Genomic DNA, 24703 nt, shown 5'->3' with positions numbered 1-24703 from the left:
TTGTATAACTTAAAATAGTTAATATTAAAATAATAAATTATACAAAAAATGATTCTAATAATTTTCAAAATACAAAGAGATATATTTATTGATGCAAGAGAAAAATATTCCTTTTGGATCTTATATCATTCATTTGAATTTCTCATCTCCGCATGCTTGAGATGAGCTTCAACAATGAATCGTTCGAATCGTTAAAAATACGTACATGGGTCTTGAATTTTATCGAATCATAATCGATTTAGCAATTTTCAATTTATTTTTAAATTAAAATTTTGTTTTTTATATAGTAATGTTTATATTAAAAAATTTAATCTAGTTTAATATTCGAGACTTTTAAAATAAAAACATTATTAACTTAAAAATTTTTTAAATTTAGATTTATTTTTAGTCGAATATTTATATTTTTAATTTAGAATAAACGCGACATTTATTCGTTGTATATTAATAGAATTATTATTATTATTATTATTGATGATTATTCATATTACAATTTAGTCAATTTCATTGATATAATGGCCCTTTCGCGACGCGTTCGTGTTTCGCGCATCATACATAAGCGTAAAATCTTACGCTTATTGCCGGCAATGTTAGTCGGCAGCAGTCGACAGCAAAAAGGAGAATTTCTCCTTGTTGTCGTTTTCTGGCATATAAAGCCAGAATATTGGCCAAAAGCAACGAAAGGTGAGTTTAATCTGGCCAGAAGAAAGAAGAGTATTTAAAAGTATGAAGTAGGATGGTGTGTAATACCAATTTAAGTTTTTAAAAGGAATATATACATTGAGAAAAAAAATTTGTTCAACGAACTAAACACATTTAATTGTTTGCAGATTTGATTATTTTATCAATTTTTATTTAATTGAATTTAATCATAGTCTGCTTAATGTTAAACAGTTCGTTAAGTAGACTAGAGTTAATAAATAAAATTCGATTAAATAAAATTTGATAAAATAATGAAATCTGCAAACAACTAAAATGTGTGTAGTTAGTTGAACAAATTATTTTTTCTCAGTGTATAAAGATAAATTGATTATTCGGGAGGGTAACTTACTCGCAAATTGCGAGTTCTTATATTTTTTTGAAAAATTGCTTATATTTAAAATACAAAAATAACCAATAAACAACAGGGCTAATAAGAGTCAGTGTGGATAATCAGATTTTTACTCTACAAAACTTGCACCTGATTATCCGCGCTGACTCTCATTAGCCTTGTTATTTATTAATTTTTTTGTATTTTAAAAATTGAAAGTCTGTTTTAATTATTATTATTTATTGCTTATTTATTTAGTATGATCGCGATTAGGTTCCCTGAATTCATTAGTACGCGATAGGACATGATTAGGCATTAGATGCTGCGTTCAGTAAAGGAAGCAGCTTTACAACATTTGCAAAGCTGTTTTTTCTGCTGAATACAGCTATTAACTTATTATATTCGCGATGTTATTACACATTAATGAAATAATGTAGGTAGGAATATATACGGGTTGAGATAGAATATGCGAATAAGTACGAATAAATGGAAATACGGATAGGTAGGACAATAAGTATGAATAGGTAGAGATAATCATAATTATTTTAAATTAAAAAATTAAATTATTACAAATTAAATGACAAATAAATTTCGCGATCGGGTAATTAAATTTTATTTTAAAAATAAAAAATAAATATAATTAACTAAAAAATGTTACATAATAAATCTCTAATCAGTAAAGATAATATGTAGGTAGGGATACATAAACATCATCTGTACATACTTGATAATTGGAAAGGAAGGATTAAAATTCAATAAAATTTTTAATTAATTTTAAATTTTATTTAATTATCAGCATCTCGTTCCAATTATCAATTATGAGAATAAACCAAATTAATTTTAAATTTCATTGACTTTTTAGCTCCCCTGAAATTAAACTTTTTGGAAAATTATATTCATGTATAAATTGTGTTAATATTGTATTTAATTTTATTGTAAATAAATGTATAATTAGGTACGTAATATAGAATTTATGTAAACTTTGTTCAGATAAATGCCATCATATTTACTTTTGTAATTTGCATAATAATTACTAATAAACTATATATTTATTGGAATTATATCTGTATTGAATATCTATCTACAGATAGCATTTATCTTGTCATAGTAAATCAAATTTATCGTTTCTTTAATAATGTAAATTACACGAAATCGACGAAACATGTGATAACAAAAAATTATTTATTGATTTAATGAATTTGACAAATATTTAATTTTAAAACTTTTTTTTAATTTGGATTTTATTTTGAATATCGAAAAGTCATTAATAATTTTGAATGACTTCTAATTAAATGATTTAGAATAATCATCACTTTTTCTATGTATTTAGCATACATATTTATTTAAATAAGTCAGTAAAGATTGAAACTTTGACTGAGGCAATGATTAAATATTAACTCCTTGTCTGCTTTTTGATATTTATATTTTTAACATTACAGAATTACAAGTATATTTTAGTGATTAATTTATTATATGTATATGCAAAGATCTCATCGCTGTCTCTCGCGTCAGATGAATGCTAGTGAATGCGTGGTTTATATCAATGAAAAATTGTAATTATTTTCATCATGGAGAGTTATTCCTCGTCGCTTTCCATAAAGTCCATTCGCAAAATCTAGTTTGGTGTCCCGATGGAGATTCTTGTACAAGATTGGAATTAATCCCGGGTTTTCTCGTCCTTTCCATTTCCTGGAAGTAATAATTTTATCAATGATTCAATAACAATTGCTATATATTTTAAAGTTAAGTTGCAAAATTAATTCAGTATGGCATACTTTAGGGTACAATTTTCGCTTTCTTAATTTTATTAAATGTTCTCTCATTAGTAATAATGTTAATAGATTGTCTCAGTGACAATAGGAATTTAGTATGATTAATATGGGTAGAATGCTTATTTGTTTAAATCCAAATTATTAAATAAATAAATTTAAGTTTTATACAAATAATTTGCTTATTTTTTGATGATTGCTTTAAAATAAAAATGTGGTTACGAATATGTATATTTAATTTTCTAATTGTTATTTTCCTAAAAATTTTAGGTATTGGACATCACTCAGAATATTATTAATTATTAATTTATATGTATGTGTATATATATATGTATATACTTTCCTATAATAAAATACATGCAGATATAAGATTATATTTAACAAATTTTGATTTTTAATTTAGATAATTTTTACCAAATTGCTTTATATTTTTTTAATATTGTCGTGAATACACGAATTTAATTAAAATTATGTGGATACAAAAAAATTCGAGATAAGTCGAATGGGTACCCTCATATTAATAATTAAATTTTTGGAAATACAAAAATAAAAGGAATTGTTAAATTTTATATAATAAATTTTTTAGTAATAAAGTATAGTTTTTCAAAATCCATTATTATCAGGTTCGATTTATCTCGAACAGTTGGTACCCGAGAAACTTTTGTGTCCATACATATGCAATAACGCATGTATTTTATTATTATTAAATATATTCCTTCGTAACCCGCCATCACATTCCATAAGAAAATCATTCTATCCCTTTATATTTAATTAATAAGAGATTTTTAATAATGTGGCAGAACATATTTTCTCGCGAATTTTAATATTATATTAAAGATGTGATAAAAATAGTAATTGTAATTGACATGCTAACAAAATTATTATCGTAAGTGGTCTGAAATATTCACTCCACTGTAACAAGACCGCTGATGTTTGACGGATTGCTTAATTTTTCTTTGCGAATGGATCTTATGAATTTGATGTAGAATTAAAATACATTAAGTTCACTCTCTACTATGAAGATTATTCCTCTTTATATCGGATATTAACCAATAGCACAAGAAGGAGGGATCTTGATATAATCAAATTATTGGGATAGTTATCTTGAACGCGATGAAAGTGCCATCATAAATATATTAACGACTTTTTATCGTGATATTAATAAGTTTTATAATCACAAGTTAGTAATTAATAGTAAAAAAAAATCTAATTGTTATTAGTATTTCATTCTACTTTTATCAATATTTCATTGATTTAGAAAATTTTATGTTATTATATGTATTTTCGATGTTTTCGTATAATCCCACATTGCTAAATTTTGTTAATTATGTTCTTATAATAATATATCTAATTTTTATTATAAATATTTCGAACAGCATTTACAATTATACATTGTATTATAAATAATTATTATTGTATTATTGAATATAGAATAAAGGATTACAATAAAGGATTACAATAAAAGATTAAAAAAATTATGCTACATGATTGCTAATTATTTTTTTGTATTATAATGCAATATGATTAGCAAAATACAATGAAATAATTAGACTTAAAATAAAAAATAAATTTGAAGTATACTTACCTGCAAAAACGTAGTACTAAATTTATTAGTAACTCGTTATTTTTACGGGTGAGTATACTTATAATGAAAAGAGGACCGCCGATAAAATCGGCGGGGGTGGTGGAGGGCCTCTAGCTCGTTTTTACTGTCATCATTAAACAATCATTAAACTTTAAATTAATGATATATGATTGAAAAGTTTGAAGTGTATTCAAAGTCTCTATAATTGTTAGTAATTAATGTAATTATAAAGACTTTGGAATATACTTACATACTAGTAATTATATTTGGTAAAAACGGGCTGAAAAAATTTGCATAAAAAAACATCTTCATAATTCCATTTTTATGCAGTATTATAAGACAAAATTCGCTAAATTAGTCTGTTTAAATATTCAGTTTCGAATTACTTAAAATTCAACAATTTTTATTTCACAGTAGAAGATGCGAAATTGAAATTTTCGATTAAGAACCCATTAATATAAACATTGTATCATTAAAGAATTTGTTAAATAAAAATGTAAAGATTGTTATTACAGAATTCGGATTTTCTTGAAATATACGCGAATTTTGTGTTATGATATGCATGCATTTTATATATTAGGTGTTGGAATTAATTCGTAGCGTTTTACAAGTGATGGGAAGTACTTTCATTAATGTATTTTTTAATGCTCATGTGAAATAAATAACATTCTTTCATTAAAAACGCTACGAATTAATTCCAACACCTAATATAAGATATCTCTTATATATACATAAGCAAAAATGTTGTAAAAAAATGTATAAACAATTATTATGTATTTTATATTTCTGATTGATTCATGACATCCTTAAGACTACTTAAGACGATCTTAAATAAGATCTGCATACAGGCAGAGAGAAATCTGAAGCTTTATTAATTTAATAGATTTTAGTTATTTCGATTAGCGATTTATTTCCATCAAGATATCAATCATGAAATTTTATCCTCAGAATAGAAAGTGAAAAGTGAAAATTTTAACCATTGAAGTTAATGGAGAAATTTTTTACTTTTCACTTTTCATCCTAGGAAAAAAGTTTCATGATTGATATTCAGGATTACCGCAAAAAATAGCTATTGTTGTGTAATTTACATCCATTTCTTCAGAGGGCAGTAGTGCGCAATGGCATTTTGCCACTACAGGAAAAAAGCCCTCACGTTCTCTCTCAGGTTAGGTCTGTTCGCGTTGCTTGCACTTTTGACACTCGACATCTTCGTTTTCTCTCTTTTTAAGACAAAATATATATCTATCTCTATTTTAAGTGCAAAAATATTTGGGGATTTCATACAACGCAAACAGACCTATTCTCTCTGGTAGAACAATTTAGAATCTCCTAGAGAATCTGGGTACTTTTTTCACTATGTTGACGACCACGTGGTTATGTTTGAAGTACTTGGAGTAAAATAGTTCAGTGTATTATATCACATTTTTACGTGTACCAAGTAAGGAATTATACAAGATTATTTAAATAAGTAAAAGGATGCTACATGGCTCTGTATAAAAACGATTCGTAATCAGCGGATCCTGGATTTAATTTCGACTTCTATTCTATTTTATACATGCTCGATTTTATAAAGGGTTAATTGAAGAATAAAGTATGACACAAACAATTAATTCCTTTTTTACAATTTCAATAAGATAAAAAAATAATAATTTGAATGTATAAAGTATGACAAAAATAATTTTTGATTTGTATAAAACATAACTTTATCTTATCCTTTTCAACATGCTTTCAAGTTTGATGGATTCATCATTTCTAAAATGATTTGAATGTATATTAAAAATGATTGTGAAGAATTTTGATATTGCAGATTTTGATACGTAATTGAGAATAATGAAGAAAAATGATATCACAAATTTTGATGTCTAATTCAGGATATGAAAAAGATATCTTGATATTATAGGTTATATGTGTACATATATATATATATATATATATATATATATATATATATATGTGTGTGTATACATATTACATTTGTTATTCTTTTATCTTATTAAAATGAATTTTTAAAACATGAAGTTTTTAAAATACGGAATCTATATATTCTTTCGTTTATACTTTCTATTTTTTGATCATCTTATGAGAATCAGGACTTGAACCTGAAACTCGTCAATTATATAAGCCAAATGCTCTCTCGTGGAGCTACATGCCATCCTCTTATTATTATCAGTCTTAGTATTCCAAGAATCCATTTGATAAAGTGTCGAGTTGAATTTGTATCTTATAGTGCAATCGAAGACAGATAAAGTAAGCAATGCTGGTATGGCATTGATACAGAGTGATAATGAGGATGACAGTGACTATGAAGAAAAAGAAGATGAATCAGACAGTAAAGAAATGGAGGCTAACACAGATGAAGCATCATATGATGCTGGATCTATTACAAATGCAGGTTGGGCTGATGTTATGCAAAAGATTCTAAAAACAAATAAACCGAAGAGAAAAAAAACACTTGTACTGGCCAAGGCAAAAAAGTTGTGCGATATAAAAATAAAAGAGAAAGAAGATATTCCCTTCGAGATTGATGGCATCAAAGAAGAGATCAAAACAGAATCAGATGAAGATATTGATAAGACAAGTGTTACATTGAATACTGCACCGACTAAATCAAGAATAACAAAAAACAGTGGTATTAGAATAAAACCATCCATTACAGATCGGGAGCACGAAAGAATGTTGCAAAAAATAGCCACAAAGTAGGTATTAGGTAGATTTGTATATTTTCTGTCATTTATATATTGATAAATTCTTCATGCTGTATTTTGCAGAGGAGTCGTGCAACTGTTTAATGCAGTAAGACAGCAACAAGTAGAAATTAAAAAGAAATTATCGCAAGCGGGTCCTTTAGAAAGAAAACGCGAACAAGTATTTAAGAATATTAATAAAAACGCCTTCCTTGATATTCTTATGGGTGGCAGTAAAAGTATACCAATTGATAATGATGTTAAATCTGAAAACTCTGTTATGCAGACAGATGATAAAAACAAAGTGAGAAAATCTTTACATATAAGAAAGTATAAATCAATATTATGAATATAATATAAATTAGGTTGATATTTTTTTTTAACATGTTCAATATTTTTATTTATTAAATATTAAATTATTTAATATTAAAAAAATAACAGTAATATACTATTTTACCTTTTTATGAACATTAAATTTTTTAATGCATTTATATGAAGGCCATATATAATTGTGTTTATTGATATTGGTACATTTTGTTTTACATTGCAATGTACAATTGTGTATAACAATAGAAACAATGTTTGTTTTAAGGATCACAAAATGTGGAGTGTTCTTCGAGATAACTTTGTTATGGGGGCTAAGTTGAAAGACTGGGACAAGAAGAATGTAGAAGAAGAGGATTCTTCAGCTCCTGAGGATATAAACAGCGATGTAGATTAAAAATAAGATCTTTCTCTTTTTTTATACGACTCTTTTAAATAACTATAATTAGTCATAAAAATGTCGATATCAGTTGTGTGCATAGTTAACTGCATTGATATTTCTTGGAATAAACATGTAAATATTGTGAATTGTAAATTAACTATAGATTTTCGAAACGGATTATTCCTTTACTTCATAGCCTTCAATTTTCCAATAAATCTCTTATAAAATTAATCATACATGAGAGAATTGGAATCCGTCGACTACAAATTGACTGTCATACCTAAATAATGTGAATTAAGACTGTTGTTTGCTTACCATTATTATCTTAAATTATGACATCAGAAATAAAAAAATAAAAATAAAAATTCTTGTAAAATATATTAAAATGAAAATATATTTATTTTATTGAAGCACAATAGATAGATTTGTAATCTATACCAAAAATTTCTTTTGTTTTTTTAATTAATAAATAACGATATATCTAAAACATATATCTAAAAATGAATTATGAATATATATATATATAAATATATATATATATATATATAATAAAAAACGAAATAAATTATATTCATAGTTCTGACAAACTATCAAATTAATAATACATAAATATAAATATGGTTTAATTTCTCCCTGAAACAAAAAGATAGTTTTCAATATATCTTAATATAGATCTACGCTGTTGATTGCGAATGTTTTATTGAAAACTATTTCTATTAAAATATAATGCAACTTGCAAGACTTTTTGTTGTATTTTTTCGTTTTTGACGTCACGATCTGAGTTGGTAGTGCTAAACAGGAATCCCACAAAAACTTAAGTATAAATTTACTGATTTGTGCATTCATAGAGTATAACTAGTCTTGCCTTCCGTTTTTACAATTCAGTATTCATTATAATTAAATATAATAATATATATGTACAATGTAAACTATATTTCTCATTATCAGAAACAAAATTTAAATCGATATCGTTTATTAATTTATTGATATATTGATCGTTTATATTTAAGGAGATATTTCTTTTCGATAAAATAGCATTATATCTTACAAAATAAGTTGCTTCTTATCGTTTTATTATGATTAGATTCAAAATAAAAGAAGAAAAAAAACTTGGTCGAAATAATCAGCTATTGTAAAACGAAAAATTCTGTTGTCTATATATTGTTCATTTAGCAATCTAAAAACTAGGAAGGCACACAGTATTTATATACGCTTCACGCACAGAATTTTATTCTCAGTGTCTTTCGGTCAGTGATTTGTCCCTATGATACACGGTAACAGTGATAACGTGTGTATAACTTTTATATTCCTTTTATAATTGTCTTACACGTATATATGTGTACATAAGAAGTGTATCTAAAGCCAACACCGTTCACTTTCTGAAATATGCTTCGATTTTTGATACTTTGCTGTATCTGATAATCCAATTTCAATACAGATCCTTCTTTGGTTCCTGAAACTCCACTAATATGTAATACATTTCACTTAACTGTTTTGCTTAATTTTCGTTATATTATTTCATTTTCTTTCTTAATTGTCAGACATTTCTGTCTTATCACTTTTCACAAATATTAAAATCGTTCGATGTATCCAATGGATAGTACCATTCAAAAATAGTGAAGAGAGTGTATTTTATAAATAATATAAGAAGCATATTATTTTTTAAATGGTATAACACCATTTAATGGGCATGATATCTCTTTAGCGCTTATCTATAAAATATCAAAGGGAAGGAAACTGCTAATCATGATTAAATTGCTATGGGTGATGCTTGTGAAACTTAAGCGCGCTTGTTAAAGCCTGGACGGACTGAACTAACTTTGCTATGATTCGTTTGTTAGATTTAAACACAATGTTTCCCATACAAACGTTCACATTTAAAACTGCTCGAATTTTGACTTCTTGTGATCGATGTTTTCTTGTCAGGAAGGACTTCGATTATGTAACATAATTTATAGCATGACTGAAATCTTTATCTACATTATTTTGTAAAAACTGTACTTTGGTATTTTCAATATTTCACATTATCCAATATGTCTCAAAAGAACTTGTGATTATCTTTATGTTTTCTTTTTTCTCTTTCCAATCTTTTCTGGTCGCCATACATTATATACTTTCAAGAAAAAATCGTTGTTCAATACTGTACGATCATCTGTCAGAAATATGCATGTGTGTGTATGTACGTGTATGTGTGACGAATTTTACTAAATTGTCACGTACAATTATATTGTCACATATATATATACATATACAGTTATAACATCGTCTTATATTTTCTGCACAATGCAATATTTATCTTGTAACCACAACTTCTTGATTCGATTTTCATCCTGATATCAACTTATTTGTGTGTAAATATGATTGAAATAATATCCTATAACTTAAAATAGAAACTTGTCGCAATTTCTGTTAAATTGTCTTGTCACGCAACTTTCTTTCTCTATCGTGCGAGATGTTGTATACCATATATCAAATTCACATGGTATAAAGGGCACGAATAAATTCCTTTTCACGAAATTAAAAGAAGATGTTAACGTTAATTATAAACTGGAATGCTACGACATTTTTAACAAGCTTTTAATAAAGATGATGAAGATAAAAATAATTTTTGGTCATAAACGTTTCTTCAAATTTGAATTACGTCTTGTTACGAAAAATCAAACGAAATTTTCTACGTATTTTTAAAGAATTTTTGACAATATCCGGTTAATGCCCCTTTGGCAATCACTCGAAAAAATGCGAACGCACAATTAAAAGTCTAGATTACACTCTGCTCTCGCGAATATCGGCGAGCGCGCCGAAATTACCGGCTTCCTCATCGGGATACTGAACTGCCTCAGCTTCCTGATTTCTGTCTTCATTCTCCAATCGCCTGTTCCTCGCAAAGTATCTGGGATCATCCTCAACAATGTTGCGATTGATTTCATCTTGCAATTGGGGATGATCAAGATGCAAATTCCTCATGTTCTGATCCTCGCGGTACATTCGAGATCGCTGATCTTCATCGATACGTCTATCTCGTGCAGCCTCGATTTCTTCGGGATCAGGCAACCTGACGAAAACTTGATGTTGGTCTCCATCGCGATTCAATGAACTACGACTATCCTGGCTCAATCTGGAAGCGCTGCGGGCGCGATTCCTCGTATTCATCAGTTCATTGCCGGCGACTTGATAATTGTTACGGCTTGCGTGCCGATGATTCTCGTTCTCATCGAGCGGAACACGGAAAGACATCTCGTCGTGAGACGCGCGGAAGGTCTCGAGGTTCGCATCGTTACTGGAGACCCGCGGCATCGTCTCCCGACTGAGTCGATAGAGACTAAGCTCGTTGTCCACGTAAAAGTTGTCTAATGGATTGCTGATAATGGACGGATTGCGCGAAACGTTCCGTCGCGGGTAGCTCTGCAGACTAGATAGACTTGTCACCGTAGCATAAGGATGATATCCAGGTATCGAGTTTAATGGATTACCAATGATATGCGGACAGTTGTCTAGACTCTGCATTTCAATCTCTTCTTTGCCATCACGACAGTAACTATGCATATCAATTTCGTGTGGTAAATTGGCGAATCTGCGAATTGAGTTAAATTTAAAATAATCAATATTAATAAAATAGTTATTAATAATTAATAAAATTAAAAATAATTTTCTGGTTTATTTTAAAATAATGTACCTGTGTAAAAGAATATCAGAATATGAAGGAGGCATGTCAGTTTCCTCTTTGCCGTAAATACTCTCGTAAGTAGGCGGCGGGAAACATCCGACTGAACCTAAGCTATCTTTGCTAGGTGTTTCAGCATCCATTTCAAGGATACTGCCTTGACTGCTCTGTAACTGATGACGATTTACGCTTCGTGGATTTCTCTGAGCGCGCAATACACTATCGCCAAGTTCCACCAAGTCTAAACCTGCCAAAAATTTTATACTCGTTTTATTTACTCTAAAGAAAATCATCAAAATTTTGTGGCAAAAATTTTACAGCAAAATATATGTATCTTATATATTGACTCTCCATAATTTATATGATTTTATCAAATCATATATATTTAAGAAACGATCATGTAAATTATATTAAAATTCTTTCATTGCAGATACTTCACTTAAAAACTACAAAATTTAACGTTTTCTCACTCATTTTTATACGCAATATATTTAATATATGCATATTATATATCAGGGACGCATTCTACTTGGCATTCATAATATTGGCGAGCATCATTTGTCTTTGTTTAATATTTAATAAACAATAAGAATGAAATGATTCAAAGAACATTGCGAATGCCAAGTGTAACGCAGTCCAAAAAATTCTTTAATATCATCTTTAATTTACAAACAAATTTATTTCTTACTTTTAATCCTCTATATTATTTTCTAAATAATGGATTTTATTATTTTAATTCGCTCTAGTTGCGTAGTCGCTTTCCTCAATTTCAGAAATCCTAAATTTTACCTGTAGGGTCAGTCTGGAACTGAGTGAAAATTGTGCCGTCGACAACAAGCATTCTGCCATGTGGCAGGAGGATGATTGTCGGCGTTGCTACCATGGCCTGATCGCTGCCGCCGAACCGTGGATCCGGATCAGGATCTTCCAGACGACAGCAGCAATGTCGTCTGCATAGGGATCGGCAGAAGGGCGCACCCCAACAGCAATAAGCAAAGATGAAGCACAGAACGGCAAGCATCACCATAAGGGCGGCCACTCCTTGACCTTGCTGAGCGGCCGCGAGGGTCGGCCCGCCGGCGACGCCGGCGACGCCGACGCCGACACCGAATCCACCGCTACTGCTCATTTCACCTATAATTAAATAGTCTTATTTTACAACATATGTTTTATTTATGAAAGGATAGATTTATATATAAAATCATGTGGCTTATTAAATCAAATTTTCAAAATTCTTTTTTGAATTTCTTAATAAAAAATTTGTTGGATATCTTATTTTTTCCATAATAAATTACATATTTTTAATGAAAAAATTAAAATTCTTAATCTCATCTCTTTTATAGTAATTGTCTTTTAATTACAAACAAGTTTGAATAAATCTCAACATAATAAAATTATATAAATATAAATTTTTATATAAATATAAAAATCTATATTTATATAATTTTATTGTAATTTTTTTTAGTAGATTATAAATTTTCTCTATTTTATTATATCATTAATTAAAAAATCTTTTTCTTTATTCATACAGACAGGAATATAATATTATTGATTATTAAGATAAGATTATTAAGAATGTTTCATGAAGCAAGTATAACTAATTATCGTGACCTGTGATTATATACATTAAAATTTCGAATTTAAATTACTTCCTGTTTGTCGTATACCTTATGAATAGCGATGAATATTACGTAAACGTGGACGAAACCGTTTTGCGTGAACTCTCTCTTATGCTAATAGGCCGAATTTCATAGTTCTCCCCTTTGACGATGGTGAAAGTAAAGCTTTATGCGATCATCGTAATATAGGTATTACATAGGCACCGAGAGAGTAGGACAAGTATCGGACATAGTCGATCAATCTTTATGCGCGCTCGCGTGTAAAGTTTTACAACATCACCTAATCTTCATGGTCGACGTTCTGTGTGACTAAAGATAATGCTAAAAAAATGTAGACACAACTTGATAAGAAACATCTCTTTAAGAAAGATCTCATAGCTCGAGAGAGCAATGATGCACTTGTATTTAAACAATTGTATTATTAAACTACAGTCAGTGATTACTACGAAATTAATCTATCGACTTCCTAATATATAACGACCGTTATTTTACATATTATACATATTATTTTTATTAATAAATCATTATATTATGGACAGTATAATGAATCATAATAAAATATGGGGTAAATTTATTAATGAATAAATAATTTTTTTGTAGAAAAGCACGATAAGAAATTAATCAGCATGCAATATGTATATTTTAATTATTTATTTAATATGTATATTATTAATTCGACATAATGCTAATTAATTATGTTTATTCTTCTTCATTAATATTTAAATATCTATATACATATATATAAAACAAAACAAGCAAAATAATTGGTTAAAAATATATGAGATCTGCTATATAAAATTTCTTATATAATTTTTACATAAAGAAAACAAGACTATAATAAAATAAGATCTCACAGGGATGATTTACCTTGAACGGTGATGTTGTGAAGCCAAGCGATCCCCGTGATGGTTGCTGACTCTGTAGCTCTGTGCGATCCGTAAATCATAAAAAGTGACTGAAGACTCGTTGAATTCGTCAATCTGAGAGGAGACGACTACGTCTCCTCAAGAGAAACGGTAACGACACGATCACATTGACAACTCGCGTATTTCAGTACGTGGACGATGACCGGATATGCTTCTGCCGCGATAAACGCATCTCTCGTGCGATGCACCTCGGGATGCATCGAACTTGGGTTCCTCGTTGTGATTCTCGTTGTACTTTTTGGATGATCTCGCGTTCGTTACATCACAGATCAACTAGTTCTTTGGCATCGTTGTAAATTCTTTAATCTCGGAATTAACATTTAGAGTAATCTATGGATTTTTTATCAATCGTGAAATAAAGAGGACGCGAGTGTAGTTCGTATCGTTTGTAAGCTGAAATTTAAATTAATTCCATATATACATTTTTAATTGTCTTGTATTACATCAATTAATAAAAAAATAGTTGCTTATAAAGATGTAAATTTAATTTGCAAATTTAATCCGCGATAAACGCACAGATTGTTAGTTTAGTTCGTTAAATCACAGAAACAGTCACGCGATTTGAAATTCGCATAATGACACACACTTATTACGATTTACTAATGTTGCAGCACTATCATTTGCAATTTTTCTGTTCAAAAGGACCTGTCACTAGTATTAATCGTTGTATTGCGTTCGATATGGCACACGTATAGATTTCAAGCACAATTCGACGCGGGACACGTTAAATAGAAGCTGCCACACTGCCATCGTCAAGACACTCTTGACCCATTTCCACAACGTCCCCACTTTATGTATATCAACCTGCTATGCAGCTTCTTCAACGATATCTTTATTTCTCAATCGAGAGAAACGTCACTCCTTCGACTTCTTTCTTGACTCTATTGTACCTGTCACCAACCCTGCACTCGATATAAGCAACCCCTTGGAACGTTTCACCTCCTTCTCCTCCCTCCCCTCTCTCTCTCTCTCTCTTTCTGAGATTTATCTTGATTTATCCCTTCAGCCGTCTCTTAGGTATCCGTCCTATTTGTTGAAATAGTCTAAAGTTTCCAAGTGAAAAATCGATATATTCGATATACTCGAAGATTCTTTTCTCTTTCAAGAAAAATGTCTCCGCATTTGTGTTTTTTAAGTATAAAAAAAGATCCTAGGGATATCTTTGTGAAAATTTGAGAAGGAAAGCGCACTAAGAATCTCTCGAAACATGCACGATCGATCGCATGTTTTTTTCTCTCTTCATATAAAGTTCGTTAACATTTTATTTAAAGATATCACAGCGTTCAAGTCTCTTATATGTAAGATAAATGTTGAAAGTATTAAAATAACTGGGAGAGACTTTAATTTTATGAAATAATAAATAAAGAGTTATCTTCTATATTCCTTACTTCTCGGAAATGACTTTAAAAACAGATGATGCGTGTATTTGTTCACAAATGATTAAGAAAGCTTTACTACGGTCACGAAAACCTATTTCTCATTTTCTAGCTCTGTAACACGATCGTCGATGCTTCTTCCCTTTGGGAAATTTATTCGTTGTCCTTTGGGAAATTTTGTTGCATCCACTTTCGTTGCCCAGTCTCTTCACATCGAACAGTCTACATGTCTCTCGTTACTTGACGTCATCGACTGCGGAATAATACGCGTCATATTATTTACCGTCGATACTATTTTATTATCAATGTATCCTCAGATCCGGAAGATGATACGGAGGATTTGTTATCTCAACGCAATAAATGCCATCGTGCGCGGAGATATCGCATAAGTTTTGATCCAATTTTTGCTGTAATTTCTCCGCTAATTATCTTGCGTCGTTTATACGATACTTATATCATAATTAGATCATACAATGAAGTGGTAATTAATCTTATTACATGTAAATATATAATTATTTCTATCAATAAATTATTAATTAACGCATCATGTCTCTCATTATGTTAAAACTTATGCACTTATACTATATTTTGAAAAAGAATCATTTAATGTTGAGATATAATAAGTTCTCCGAGTGTCCGAAATTGTTTCCTGTGTCGCTCTTCGATAAAAGCATTTCAATGATTCAAATGCAGTTTCAGTGTATATATATATATATATATATATATATATATATATATATATATATATATATATAATATATTCAATATAATATATTCATCTGCATCAACTTTTTGATTCAAATTTTCATCCGTTTTCTTTGGTAGAATGTAAAATCCTATTTCGTTCTATTCGCTGAGAAATCCATTCACAATGACCCAGATCCACCCTTGACGACACGTTCGAACATCCACCATATAATCACTTCACTCGCACGTCCACGAACATCTACGCTCCTTTTTCTTCCTAAAATGTTATGGTTCACGTTTTTACTCTGCAGAACTTCTCATCGCAAGTATCGATTTCACGTTTTATAATATGCTTGCACCCCGTTGATGTTTATATATGTACAATGCATTTTATATGTGTATATATATATATATATATATGTGTGTGTGTGTGTGTGTGTGTGTGTGTGTGTATATATATATATCTTCTTTCCTTTTAAAGATTTCTCCCTATAGTAATATTCTTAGCTCAAGGGACGCACCGATTCATTCCCTTTTCATACCCGTTCTCCACAGGCCGCCCGTCGTTGAACATCGATCCCACGTCAAGCGTACGTCGCGAGATGTGTTTTCGTGTCGCGATTAATAACATGCGTTTTATATCTCCCTCGCGAGTCGATAGTACAACGAAACGTGAACGTCGGTATCACGACGCGACGTCGGTGGCGAGAACGATGCCAGGCCAGTGGGACTACCTGCCACCCACCCCGAAGCCACTCGAAGGGGTGCAGCAATCCCGTCGCAGTTCGCCCTGTTCGTTTCACTGCGCACACGTCGTCGGCGGTGGACTCGTCGGTGCGATTCCACCTTCTTTACCCTCGTCGTCGTGTACGCTGGAAGGCAATAAAGTCGAGAAGATGTATATTTTCTTATCTCCGTACAGGATGTTATAGGGTTGTCTATCTAGACATACTTGTAATAAACGTATATATGCATAAAGTTATTCAATTATATTTTATGGGAATTTTTTTATAATAGAAATGTGATTGGATAATTTTCTTTATGCATGTATTTATGCGACTATGCAAGTTTGTCTGGATAGACTCTTAACTGCTGATATAATTTGAAGCTTTTGATGAGAAGCATCAAAGAGAAAATTAGGTGGTCTTCAAAATTGCGACCTAATTTTATTAACAAGAGCTTCTTAAGCATTAATAAAGTATAATGTAATTACAGAATTAAGCATTAATAAAGTATAATGTAATTACGAATTGAAATAAAATCAAAGAGCAGATAATAGTAGTCATTTATAAAGTTAATAATCGACTCAATATTTTCATACATAGAATATAACATATCTTGGTATCTTTGAAGTTAGCAACGTAATAATCGTTTGAATGAAATAATGTTTTCATACACAAGTAGATATATTTTTTGTATAATGTATCCTCTCTGGCAAAAATGAAAAGCGTAAATAGAAAGTGACAGAAGCGTAAACGAAACTTTTATAGGTGAACACTGAGCCAACGAAACATAAAAGAACCATTAACTTTCCTTTTATGTGTCATTCTCTTTATTTTCATCTCTTAAAAACCTCGTTTACACTTTTTTTATTTTTTCTCTTATACGTTAACGTCCTTATATTTATTTTTGTCGAGATAATCATGTATTCTATTGGATGTAAAAACATTATAAAATAATTTTTATAATATATCTACTATAATTTATAATAAGCTACATGATTTTAGAATTGATAAATCTTTTATAAACATATTTTTTTCAATTGTGGGAAAAATCACAGTAAAATAATTTTCTTCAAAATTTTTATAGATTAAAATTTCAGAAATACTGGATAAGTTAGTTTACTATTTTCTTAAAATTTTTTATATATGAATTCTGAAATATTCTAAGTTTTTCTTATTTTATAACTTCTGAAGAAATATCTTAAATTTCTTCAAATTTTGTAACATTTATATCATTTGTAACATTTATAACATTTTATCAGAAATTTTAGAATAATTCAAAATTCACATATATGAAGAATTTTAGAAAAAATGTAGACTTGTTCGGCACTTCTAAAAAAATTTTTCAATTTGTATTAAAAAATCTGAGAAATTTTCTAAATAGTTACAATTATTCAACAGTTTTGAAAAAATTTGAAACTTATGTAAAGTTCTGAAAAATTCTCAGAAAAATTTTTATCAGGAATAATAAGGAGCAGCGATCAAATTTTAAGGATAAGAGCAGAAAGAAGCGAAAGATCAGAATAATCGTGTCCATCGACATCATTGTCAAACAGCTATTTTTCTTCTTTCGATAGCCAAGTATCTCGACGACAAATTGACAATTGCGTGAGTAAATTTGTTTTAAAAGCTATAGATTTTCATCATCGAGCATTGCCTATGCTCGAAAAGCTCAACCAGATTGAGCTTAAATAATCGCGCATGCGAAACACAAAATAGCAACAATATAACTATTCTCGATTTGACATTCCATTGGTTCATCTGTTTCACGTGCGTCCATTTGGACGGACTATAACGTGAAAACACTTGAAAATCCTTGAGAATTCAAAAATTAATACAATATCACTGAAACAATCATCATAATATGTGTATTTATAATCTGCGAGGTGGTTTCAATGATTCCAGAATTTAATAATCTTTTATTAAAATCTCAAAATTAATATTAATAAATTTTTTAAACGTGTTTTCTCTTTTAATTATGGAAAGTCGAAGAAATAAAATACGATCGTTGTATTACATTCAAATGCAAATAAGGTTGATAATTTATTGTTATTTTTCGTTCTATAATATGCACTAATGATCCGCCGACGTATTTCGTTTTAATCGCCTAATAACAGGCGGATAATAAATATTTTATTGTCTGGATTCGAGCAACAAGCTAAAAAACAATTTATAAACAACACTGATTGATATAAAACAGATCATAAGCATATTCTATAAATTCGAGAATTTAGTTGAGACATAAAAAAATTAGTACTATGAAATATAATAAATTGAAAAATGGATTTAAGCGAAAGATTGCATGTGATGAAAGCATGTAATAAACGCAAGTGGTTAACAATATGAACACGTTTGTTCGTTTTACGTAAAAAGCGGGTCAAGTGGATAGTATCGATTTTATTCAAATTCCTGGTTTTACTTAATAATGAAGGAAAATATTAATAATGAAAATTGACTGAGTTAACAATAGACAAATTCTCAGGAATAGAATACGATACAATAGTCGACTAACTTCTTTTTTAAAGTTTTCTGAAAATATAATTAAAAGGTTAATGTGCGTTATTTTGGATTAATTTTATAACGCGAGATGTAAAACGTGTTGCATTGTTGTGAGAATCTATTCGTATGCGTAAATTTGAAGGATTTTTGTAATACTGAAGATGAGGTCGATCTAATTTAAGGTCGAAACGTCTATTTAAATTGTTATATGATTAAAATATAAAATATTAGCTGCCAACATCTTGCATTGTGGTTGTATGCCGTTGAGAAATTCATTGTTTTAAAAAATTTTACCGCGTATCGACTTTTATTGTTTAATAATGAAAATATTTATAGGCAAAAGGAAACGCTCTGCCAATTTCGCATAATTATGTGTAATTACTCTAAACGATGAGCTTTAACTGTTTTTGCTAGCAAATAAATCTTAAATCTATCAATAGATACTTTTAACTTTTATCAAATTGATTAAAATCTATGAACTTATAATTATCAACATTATTTTTTAATTTGTCATAAAATACTTTATTTTTTGTATATTTTAAACAATTTTCCTAAAATAATACTGCTCCGATTTGGAAAAAAAAATAAATGTAAGGAACAAAGCGAATTAATAAGGTGCGGAAAGATTTAAATATTTTGAAGGTCGGGGCCAATTTATCGATCTTGTGAATTAACATTATTCATGACATGCACGTATCATATAATCACCCAATATGACATAATGGCACAATTCATCTTGCTGCATACGGGAGTCAGGGTCTTTCTTAAATTTATCACTCCTTTATCAATTGATATGACTCTTACGTTGTATCATAATCAAACTTAATTTTTATTGCTATCATTACACCTACCGTAAATGTATTTGTAAAAACAAATACAATATACACCATTTTATAGCCTTGATTATAGTATATTAACAATGATTTTAATATTTAACAATTTGAATATTATTCATCTGGCAAGATTTGAAGGAGCCAGTCCTTCCAATTTTGGATTTCTTCACGACTCAACTCATGCTCCATATTTTGCAACGGCATAAATTTCACGTTTACTCCAAGATCCTTCAGATTCTTAGCGCTCTCTTTACCCCATTCGATAGGAACCAAAGTATCTGCTGTGCCATGGTATTGAACAAGTGGTACTTTGCTAAATTCTGGTTTCATTTTTAAATGCTGTAATTAAATATGAATAATAAATAAATCTTGTGGAACCCTTTTGTAAAAGTTCTGATAAAATCAAGTATTTTATGACGCTTTTTAAGTTATTCTTTGTTATAAAAATATTTTTTCTTTCATTATATAGAATAAAAAGGCTATTCCATCAATTTAAATTTTAAAATGATATTCACAACAGCAAAAAATATTTCTTTGCGATCAAGTACTTACAAGTATACTATACAAACATGATTGCTTCTTGAGAGAACACAAGCAAATATTCAATATGTTTAGAAAGACTGTTTATTAGCGAAGAAAACAGCTTTGCAAAAATTCTTTAACATAATTGGTTTATACTTTTAGAATTAGTGAGGAATTCAGAACAAGACTAATAAAGAATTGTACAACAATTGTAAAGCTACTTTTCTTACTGAACACAGCCAAACATAAATAGTATTATATAAAATGAACAAAAAGCCTTTCTTTATTCTATTTTTTTACCTCATAGACTATAGAACTCTTGTTCAGGAAGGAAGACATAGTGAAACAGCCAGCTACAGCTGGTCGATATCTATATGCTAAATGCAACGCAAGACAGCCACCCATCGAAAATCCACCCAGAATTATTCTGCTAAACGGAATTCCATCTTTTACTTCGTTGTCAACCCATTCTAATACATTTTCACACATGGAATTAATTGACTCTAAGTGTTCTGGAACTTGAATAGATATTGCTGCACGATCAAACCATACATTTTGCATCTATAATAAAGTTTTAATAAAATCAAGAAATTATGAAAATAGAGTATCCTGGAATTTCTTGACTAATAAATCGCTAACAAAAAACTTTCAAATATTTTTATAAACAAATATTTATATATACATATTATATATATATATATATATATATATTTGTATCAATTAAATACAAATGTAAGAATCAAGCATTCCAGGATCACAATTATTTCACAGTTAATCATAATTATATCCTATTACCATTCCATTGTTAGGTGTGTAGGGTTGACTAGGTGCGCTAAGATAAATTAATTTTATATGTGGAAACTGTAGAATTTCTCTATTAAGAATATGAATCCATTCTGAAAAACCCTCTGCTGTGTCACCTGCAGAAATAAAATGAAATGCAATGAAAAAAAATCAACAGTTATAGCAAATCTTAAAAGTTACAACTATCTTAAAAATTCAATTATTCTTGTTCTTTTTATTACAATTAGACAATTACGTTCTTTTGTTTATTACAATTACACAATTAGATTATTACTTTACCAGAACCATGAAAACAAAATACAGTAGCAGTATGTTTTCTCGTGGCTTGCACGACATATCCACTTAAGACTCTTCTGAGCCGCTCCATTTTCTCGATGTAACTTATTTATTGCTTACTGTTCGCATCAACTTCTTTCGTGATTTTTAAATGACAAAAAGTACATAAATAAATTCAACATTAAACAATACCTTATAAATTCGTTTTAATGCCACTTTACCATTAAGTTCTATATATATTATGGTAGAAGAGACAAGATGATGTGTGAACACTGTGAATTAGTGTGCAATTGAACGGTGTCTCTCTCTAAATTTCCTCCCCTCTCTGTCTATGGATTTCATGAAATTCAAGGGCTACAACTGTGAAATGCGAAACATGGGACGGTATTCATAGTCCGTTTTTATTTTAAAACTGTCTCAAATATAATGTCTTAAGATGTTAATACAGTCCTCGGATTGACTTACAACATCTTAAGATTGTACTTAAGACAGTACTTAAGACAGTCTTAAATGTAAGAATCGACTATGAATACCGACTTGTTTCGCGTCGTAAAGTTGGTATTGAATCTTTCTTTGTGCAAGAAAAGGAGTCGCAAGTGCAGAAAGTGCAGTCACTTCATTACTGCAATGTGATTGGTCACTACGCCATTTCGATACTTCGAGAGTCGCGATATACGATATTGCGATTCTCGAAACGTCGATCTTCAAAATCAGGTAACAAGCCCGCCTAAATGAGTAAAGTGAATCCGCCATGGCTGTAGATTGGTATCGCGTATCGGTAAGTGCCAATACTTTTGCAGATAATTAATGTTTAAAAATGCATTGGCCCTCCAGAGATTACTGCAAATATCGTCTGAAATGCTATGCCTTTACTGTTTGTATTATATTGCGTGTGTACGCCGATAATCTAGCGAAAATATAACTTCTAAATACAGACCCATCAGAACGAGTCAAATTGACATCAAAATGACGTCAAAATGAATCGTTACTTTGATCGAAAAATGATTTTTAGTAAATTAACAGCTATTTTTACGTTATTTTGTGATGTTCTATTTTACGGACTATTAGAGACTAAAATTGAGAAATTACGTGTTACTTTATATAAACTAATGCGTTACTTTTTTCTGTTTGTCGTTACATTTTTATAGTAACAGTAATAATTCACATGTTTCATTTTTTTCAGCTGTTTTTTATCGTTACTTTAATAGTTTATTATTATCTTTATAACTATTCAATAGATCGCATTTATATATATATATATATATATACACATACATACACACAGAATCCCGAAAGTTTTTGCCAATCGCTTTTGTGTAGATAGAGCGGACTAAACTGAGTTGAAAAGTCCTCTATCATTTTCGCAATAGTTAATAAGATATTAATTACTAAAAATTGCCAAATATTGATCTTGAATAATTTTTTATTTAAATACTATCAATTTTATAGAATAGTTGCAAGAGACAAAAGTCATTTATTTTCTTCTCATAAAATTTGAAAATTTTTTCAGAATTTTTTCAAAATTTTTTAATACTAATTATATATGTTCTCATGTTGATAAAAATAAGAAAATGCAGTACTAAAAAATTGATAAACAATTCTGAAAAAATTCTTAGAGTTCTATGAAAAGAAAATAAATGATTTGTGTCTCTTGCAGTTTTTATGTATAGTTGATAATATTTGAGTTGAGTAAAAAATTATTCAAGACCATTATTTGACAATTTTTAGTAATTAATATCTTGTTAACCATTGCGAAAATTGCAAAAAATGGTAGAGGACTTTTCGACTCAGTTTAGTCCGCTCTATCTATATACACACATATATATATATATATATATACTCGGAAAAAAATGTTTTATATATAATTATATAAAATTATATTTAATTTTATATAATTTTATAGAAAATATTTTTTCCTGGATGTATATATATGTATATAATTGGCTAGAAATATTTTATAATAAAATGTTTTGTATTTAATTTATTAGGCCGCATTTTCGATAGTTATTGCCAATACTGAAAATCTATACACGTAATATGTACTATAAATTCTCAGCATCTCATTGAAGCGAATATTGAAATGCTTTTCATAATATTAATTTTTAAAAACAATGTTTAATAAAAATTTTTAATAAAATTTGCGTTTGTAAATTACAATCTAATTTCTTAAAGATAAGCGTATATTAGAAAATAAAAATATTAATATAAAGAATTATTGAAGTTTTATTAGAATAGTTTAATACAAAGAAAAGCTTGCTATAAAGAGACTAGCTTAGAATTTCAAGTTTTAATATTGATTTTATAATTAATATTGGTTATTAAAAATAACATAATTTTTAAATTTAATATCTTATCTGAGATATGAGAGACACTAGTAGTGTCTCGGCGTTAAGCTATGCGCAGCGACACTGCCGTGGTTTTAATATTACAGAAGTAACAAAAAAATAAAGAATTATTACTTTCTAAATAATGGTAATGATAAACCCGATATTTTTATGAATATTTCAACCCTGCTGGTGACCACCTAAACATCCTAAAACTTTGTATCCACAATAGAAATCTAGTCTCAATTTTAGATTCCTGGAAACTTCTCTTATGCTTCTATCACTCTTTTACATTCCTACTTTTATTTTCTAGGGTATCATCGACGTCAATATCGGCGATTCGTTCGAGATCGTTCCTACGTGTGTTTCAAAAAGCGGTTTTCTCGTCTAAGTGTATCCAGAGTGCGTAATTATCATTAGGTATATTACACATTTTAATATGATACCACGATATATATTGCGATATACGTTGATATGTGCGTGACAATTTTGTCAAGTAGATTTCGTACGATCGTAGCATTACTCGTATGGATTCTTCGTAGAATCCATTACATGGACTAATTTATCGAAATACAGATTTTGAATGATAATTAGTAATCGCAATCATTTTCGTCAACGGCTATATTTTAATACTCATTGTGTTGATTAGATACGATAAACAGTTTTGCCAAGTAAATGTCCGC

The 24703-nt window shown here is 29.3% G+C and overlaps 3 protein-coding genes across 8 annotated transcripts; 1 reads left to right on the top strand and 2 right to left on the bottom strand.

Annotated features, from left to right (window-relative positions):
• The first annotated feature begins 5525 nt into the window (after nt 1-5525).
• On the top strand, nt 5526-7944 carry LOC105144908 (RRP15-like protein). Of its 2 annotated transcripts, none has more exons than XM_011054166.2 (4): nt 5526-5819; nt 6609-7077; nt 7150-7369; nt 7658-7944. In XM_011054166.2, coding segments are annotated over exons 1-4 (819 nt in total). In that variant the 5' UTR covers nt 5526-5818; the 3' UTR covers nt 7787-7944. The 2 variants fall into 2 exon arrangements, with proteins under 2 accessions (XP_011052468.1, XP_011052469.1); XM_011054167.2 differs by lacking the exon at nt 5526-5819 and adding an exon at nt 5826-5972.
• Nucleotides 7945-9859: 1915 nt separating this feature from the next.
• Nucleotides 9860-19929, bottom strand: LOC105144906 (hypothetical protein). Of its 3 annotated transcripts, XM_087415475.1 has the most exons (6): nt 16562-19929; nt 13919-14370; nt 13100-13372; nt 12222-12566; nt 11445-11679; nt 9860-11342 (listed from the first exon to the last, which is right to left on the bottom strand). In XM_087415475.1, the coding sequence occupies exons 4-6, from the start codon at nt 12559-12561 to the stop codon at nt 10535-10537; spliced, it is 1383 nt and encodes a 460-aa protein (XP_087271601.1). In that variant the 5' UTR covers nt 12562-12566; nt 13100-13372; nt 13919-14370; nt 16562-19929; the 3' UTR covers nt 9860-10534. The 3 variants fall into 3 exon arrangements, with proteins under 3 accessions (XP_087271601.1, XP_011052465.1, XP_011052466.1); XM_011054163.2 differs by lacking the exon at nt 13100-13372; XM_011054164.2 differs by lacking the exon at nt 13100-13372 and having other exon boundaries at nt 16583-19929.
• A 137-nt stretch (nt 19930-20066) lies between these two features.
• On the bottom strand, nt 20067-22192 carry LOC105144909 (lysophospholipase-like protein 1). 3 transcript variants are annotated; one of them, XM_011054169.2, is made up of 5 exons: nt 21918-22192; nt 21700-21831; nt 21412-21536; nt 20917-21177; nt 20067-20433 (listed from the first exon to the last, which is right to left on the bottom strand). In XM_011054169.2, the coding sequence occupies exons 2-5, from the start codon at nt 21785-21787 to the stop codon at nt 20209-20211; spliced, it is 699 nt and encodes a 232-aa protein (XP_011052471.1). In that variant the 5' UTR covers nt 21788-21831; nt 21918-22192; the 3' UTR covers nt 20067-20208. The 3 variants fall into 3 exon arrangements, with proteins under 3 accessions (XP_011052471.1, XP_011052473.1, XP_011052470.1); XM_011054171.2 differs by having other exon boundaries at nt 21700-21828; XM_011054168.2 differs by having other exon boundaries at nt 21700-22190.
• Between the last annotated feature and the right edge of the window lie 2511 nt (nt 22193-24703).

This window comes from Acromyrmex echinatior, chromosome 18 (genome assembly GCF_024713525.1).
Source record: "Acromyrmex echinatior isolate Ae372 chromosome 18, ASM2471352v2, whole genome shotgun sequence".
NCBI lineage: Eukaryota > Metazoa > Arthropoda > Insecta > Hymenoptera > Formicidae > Acromyrmex > Acromyrmex echinatior.
The sequence above is the reverse complement of the archived record's forward strand: the minus strand, read 5'-3'. Positions and strand labels throughout refer to the sequence as shown.

What these genes read in the sequence shown, in the direction of transcription:
- LOC105144908 (XM_011054166.2), top strand. An exon ending in TTGCAAAAAATAGCCACAAA is followed by an intron (nt 7,078 to 7,149) that starts GTAGGTATTAGG and finishes TGTATTTTGCAG; the next exon opens with AGGAGTCGTGCAACTGTTTA. An exon ending in AGACAGATGATAAAAACAAA is followed by an intron (nt 7,370 to 7,657) that starts GTGAGAAAATCT and finishes GTTTGTTTTAAG; the next exon opens with GATCACAAAATGTGGAGTGT.
- LOC105144909 (XM_011054169.2), bottom strand. Translation starts at nt 21,787, where the DNA reads ATGGAGCGGCTCAGAAGAGTCTTAAGTGGATATGTCGTGCAAGCCACG. An exon ending in ACACACCTAACAATGGAATG is followed by an intron (nt 21,178 to 21,411) that starts GTAATAGGATAT and finishes ACTTTATTATAG; the next exon opens with ATGCAAAATGTATGGTTTGA. An exon ending in AGAGTTCTATAGTCTATGAG is followed by an intron (nt 20,434 to 20,916) that starts GTAAAAAAATAG and finishes ATTTAATTACAG; the next exon opens with CATTTAAAAATGAAACCAGA.
- LOC105144906 (XM_011054163.2), bottom strand. Translation starts at nt 13,997, where the DNA reads ATGATTTACGGATCGCACAGAGCTACAGAGTCAGCAACCATCACGGGG. An exon ending in TCACAACATCACCGTTCAAG is followed by an intron (nt 12,567 to 13,918) that starts GTAAATCATCCC and finishes ATTTAATTATAG; the next exon opens with GTGAAATGAGCAGTAGCGGT. An exon ending in GTTCCAGACTGACCCTACAG is followed by an intron (nt 11,680 to 12,221) that starts GTAAAATTTAGG and finishes AATTTTTGGCAG; the next exon opens with GTTTAGACTTGGTGGAACTT.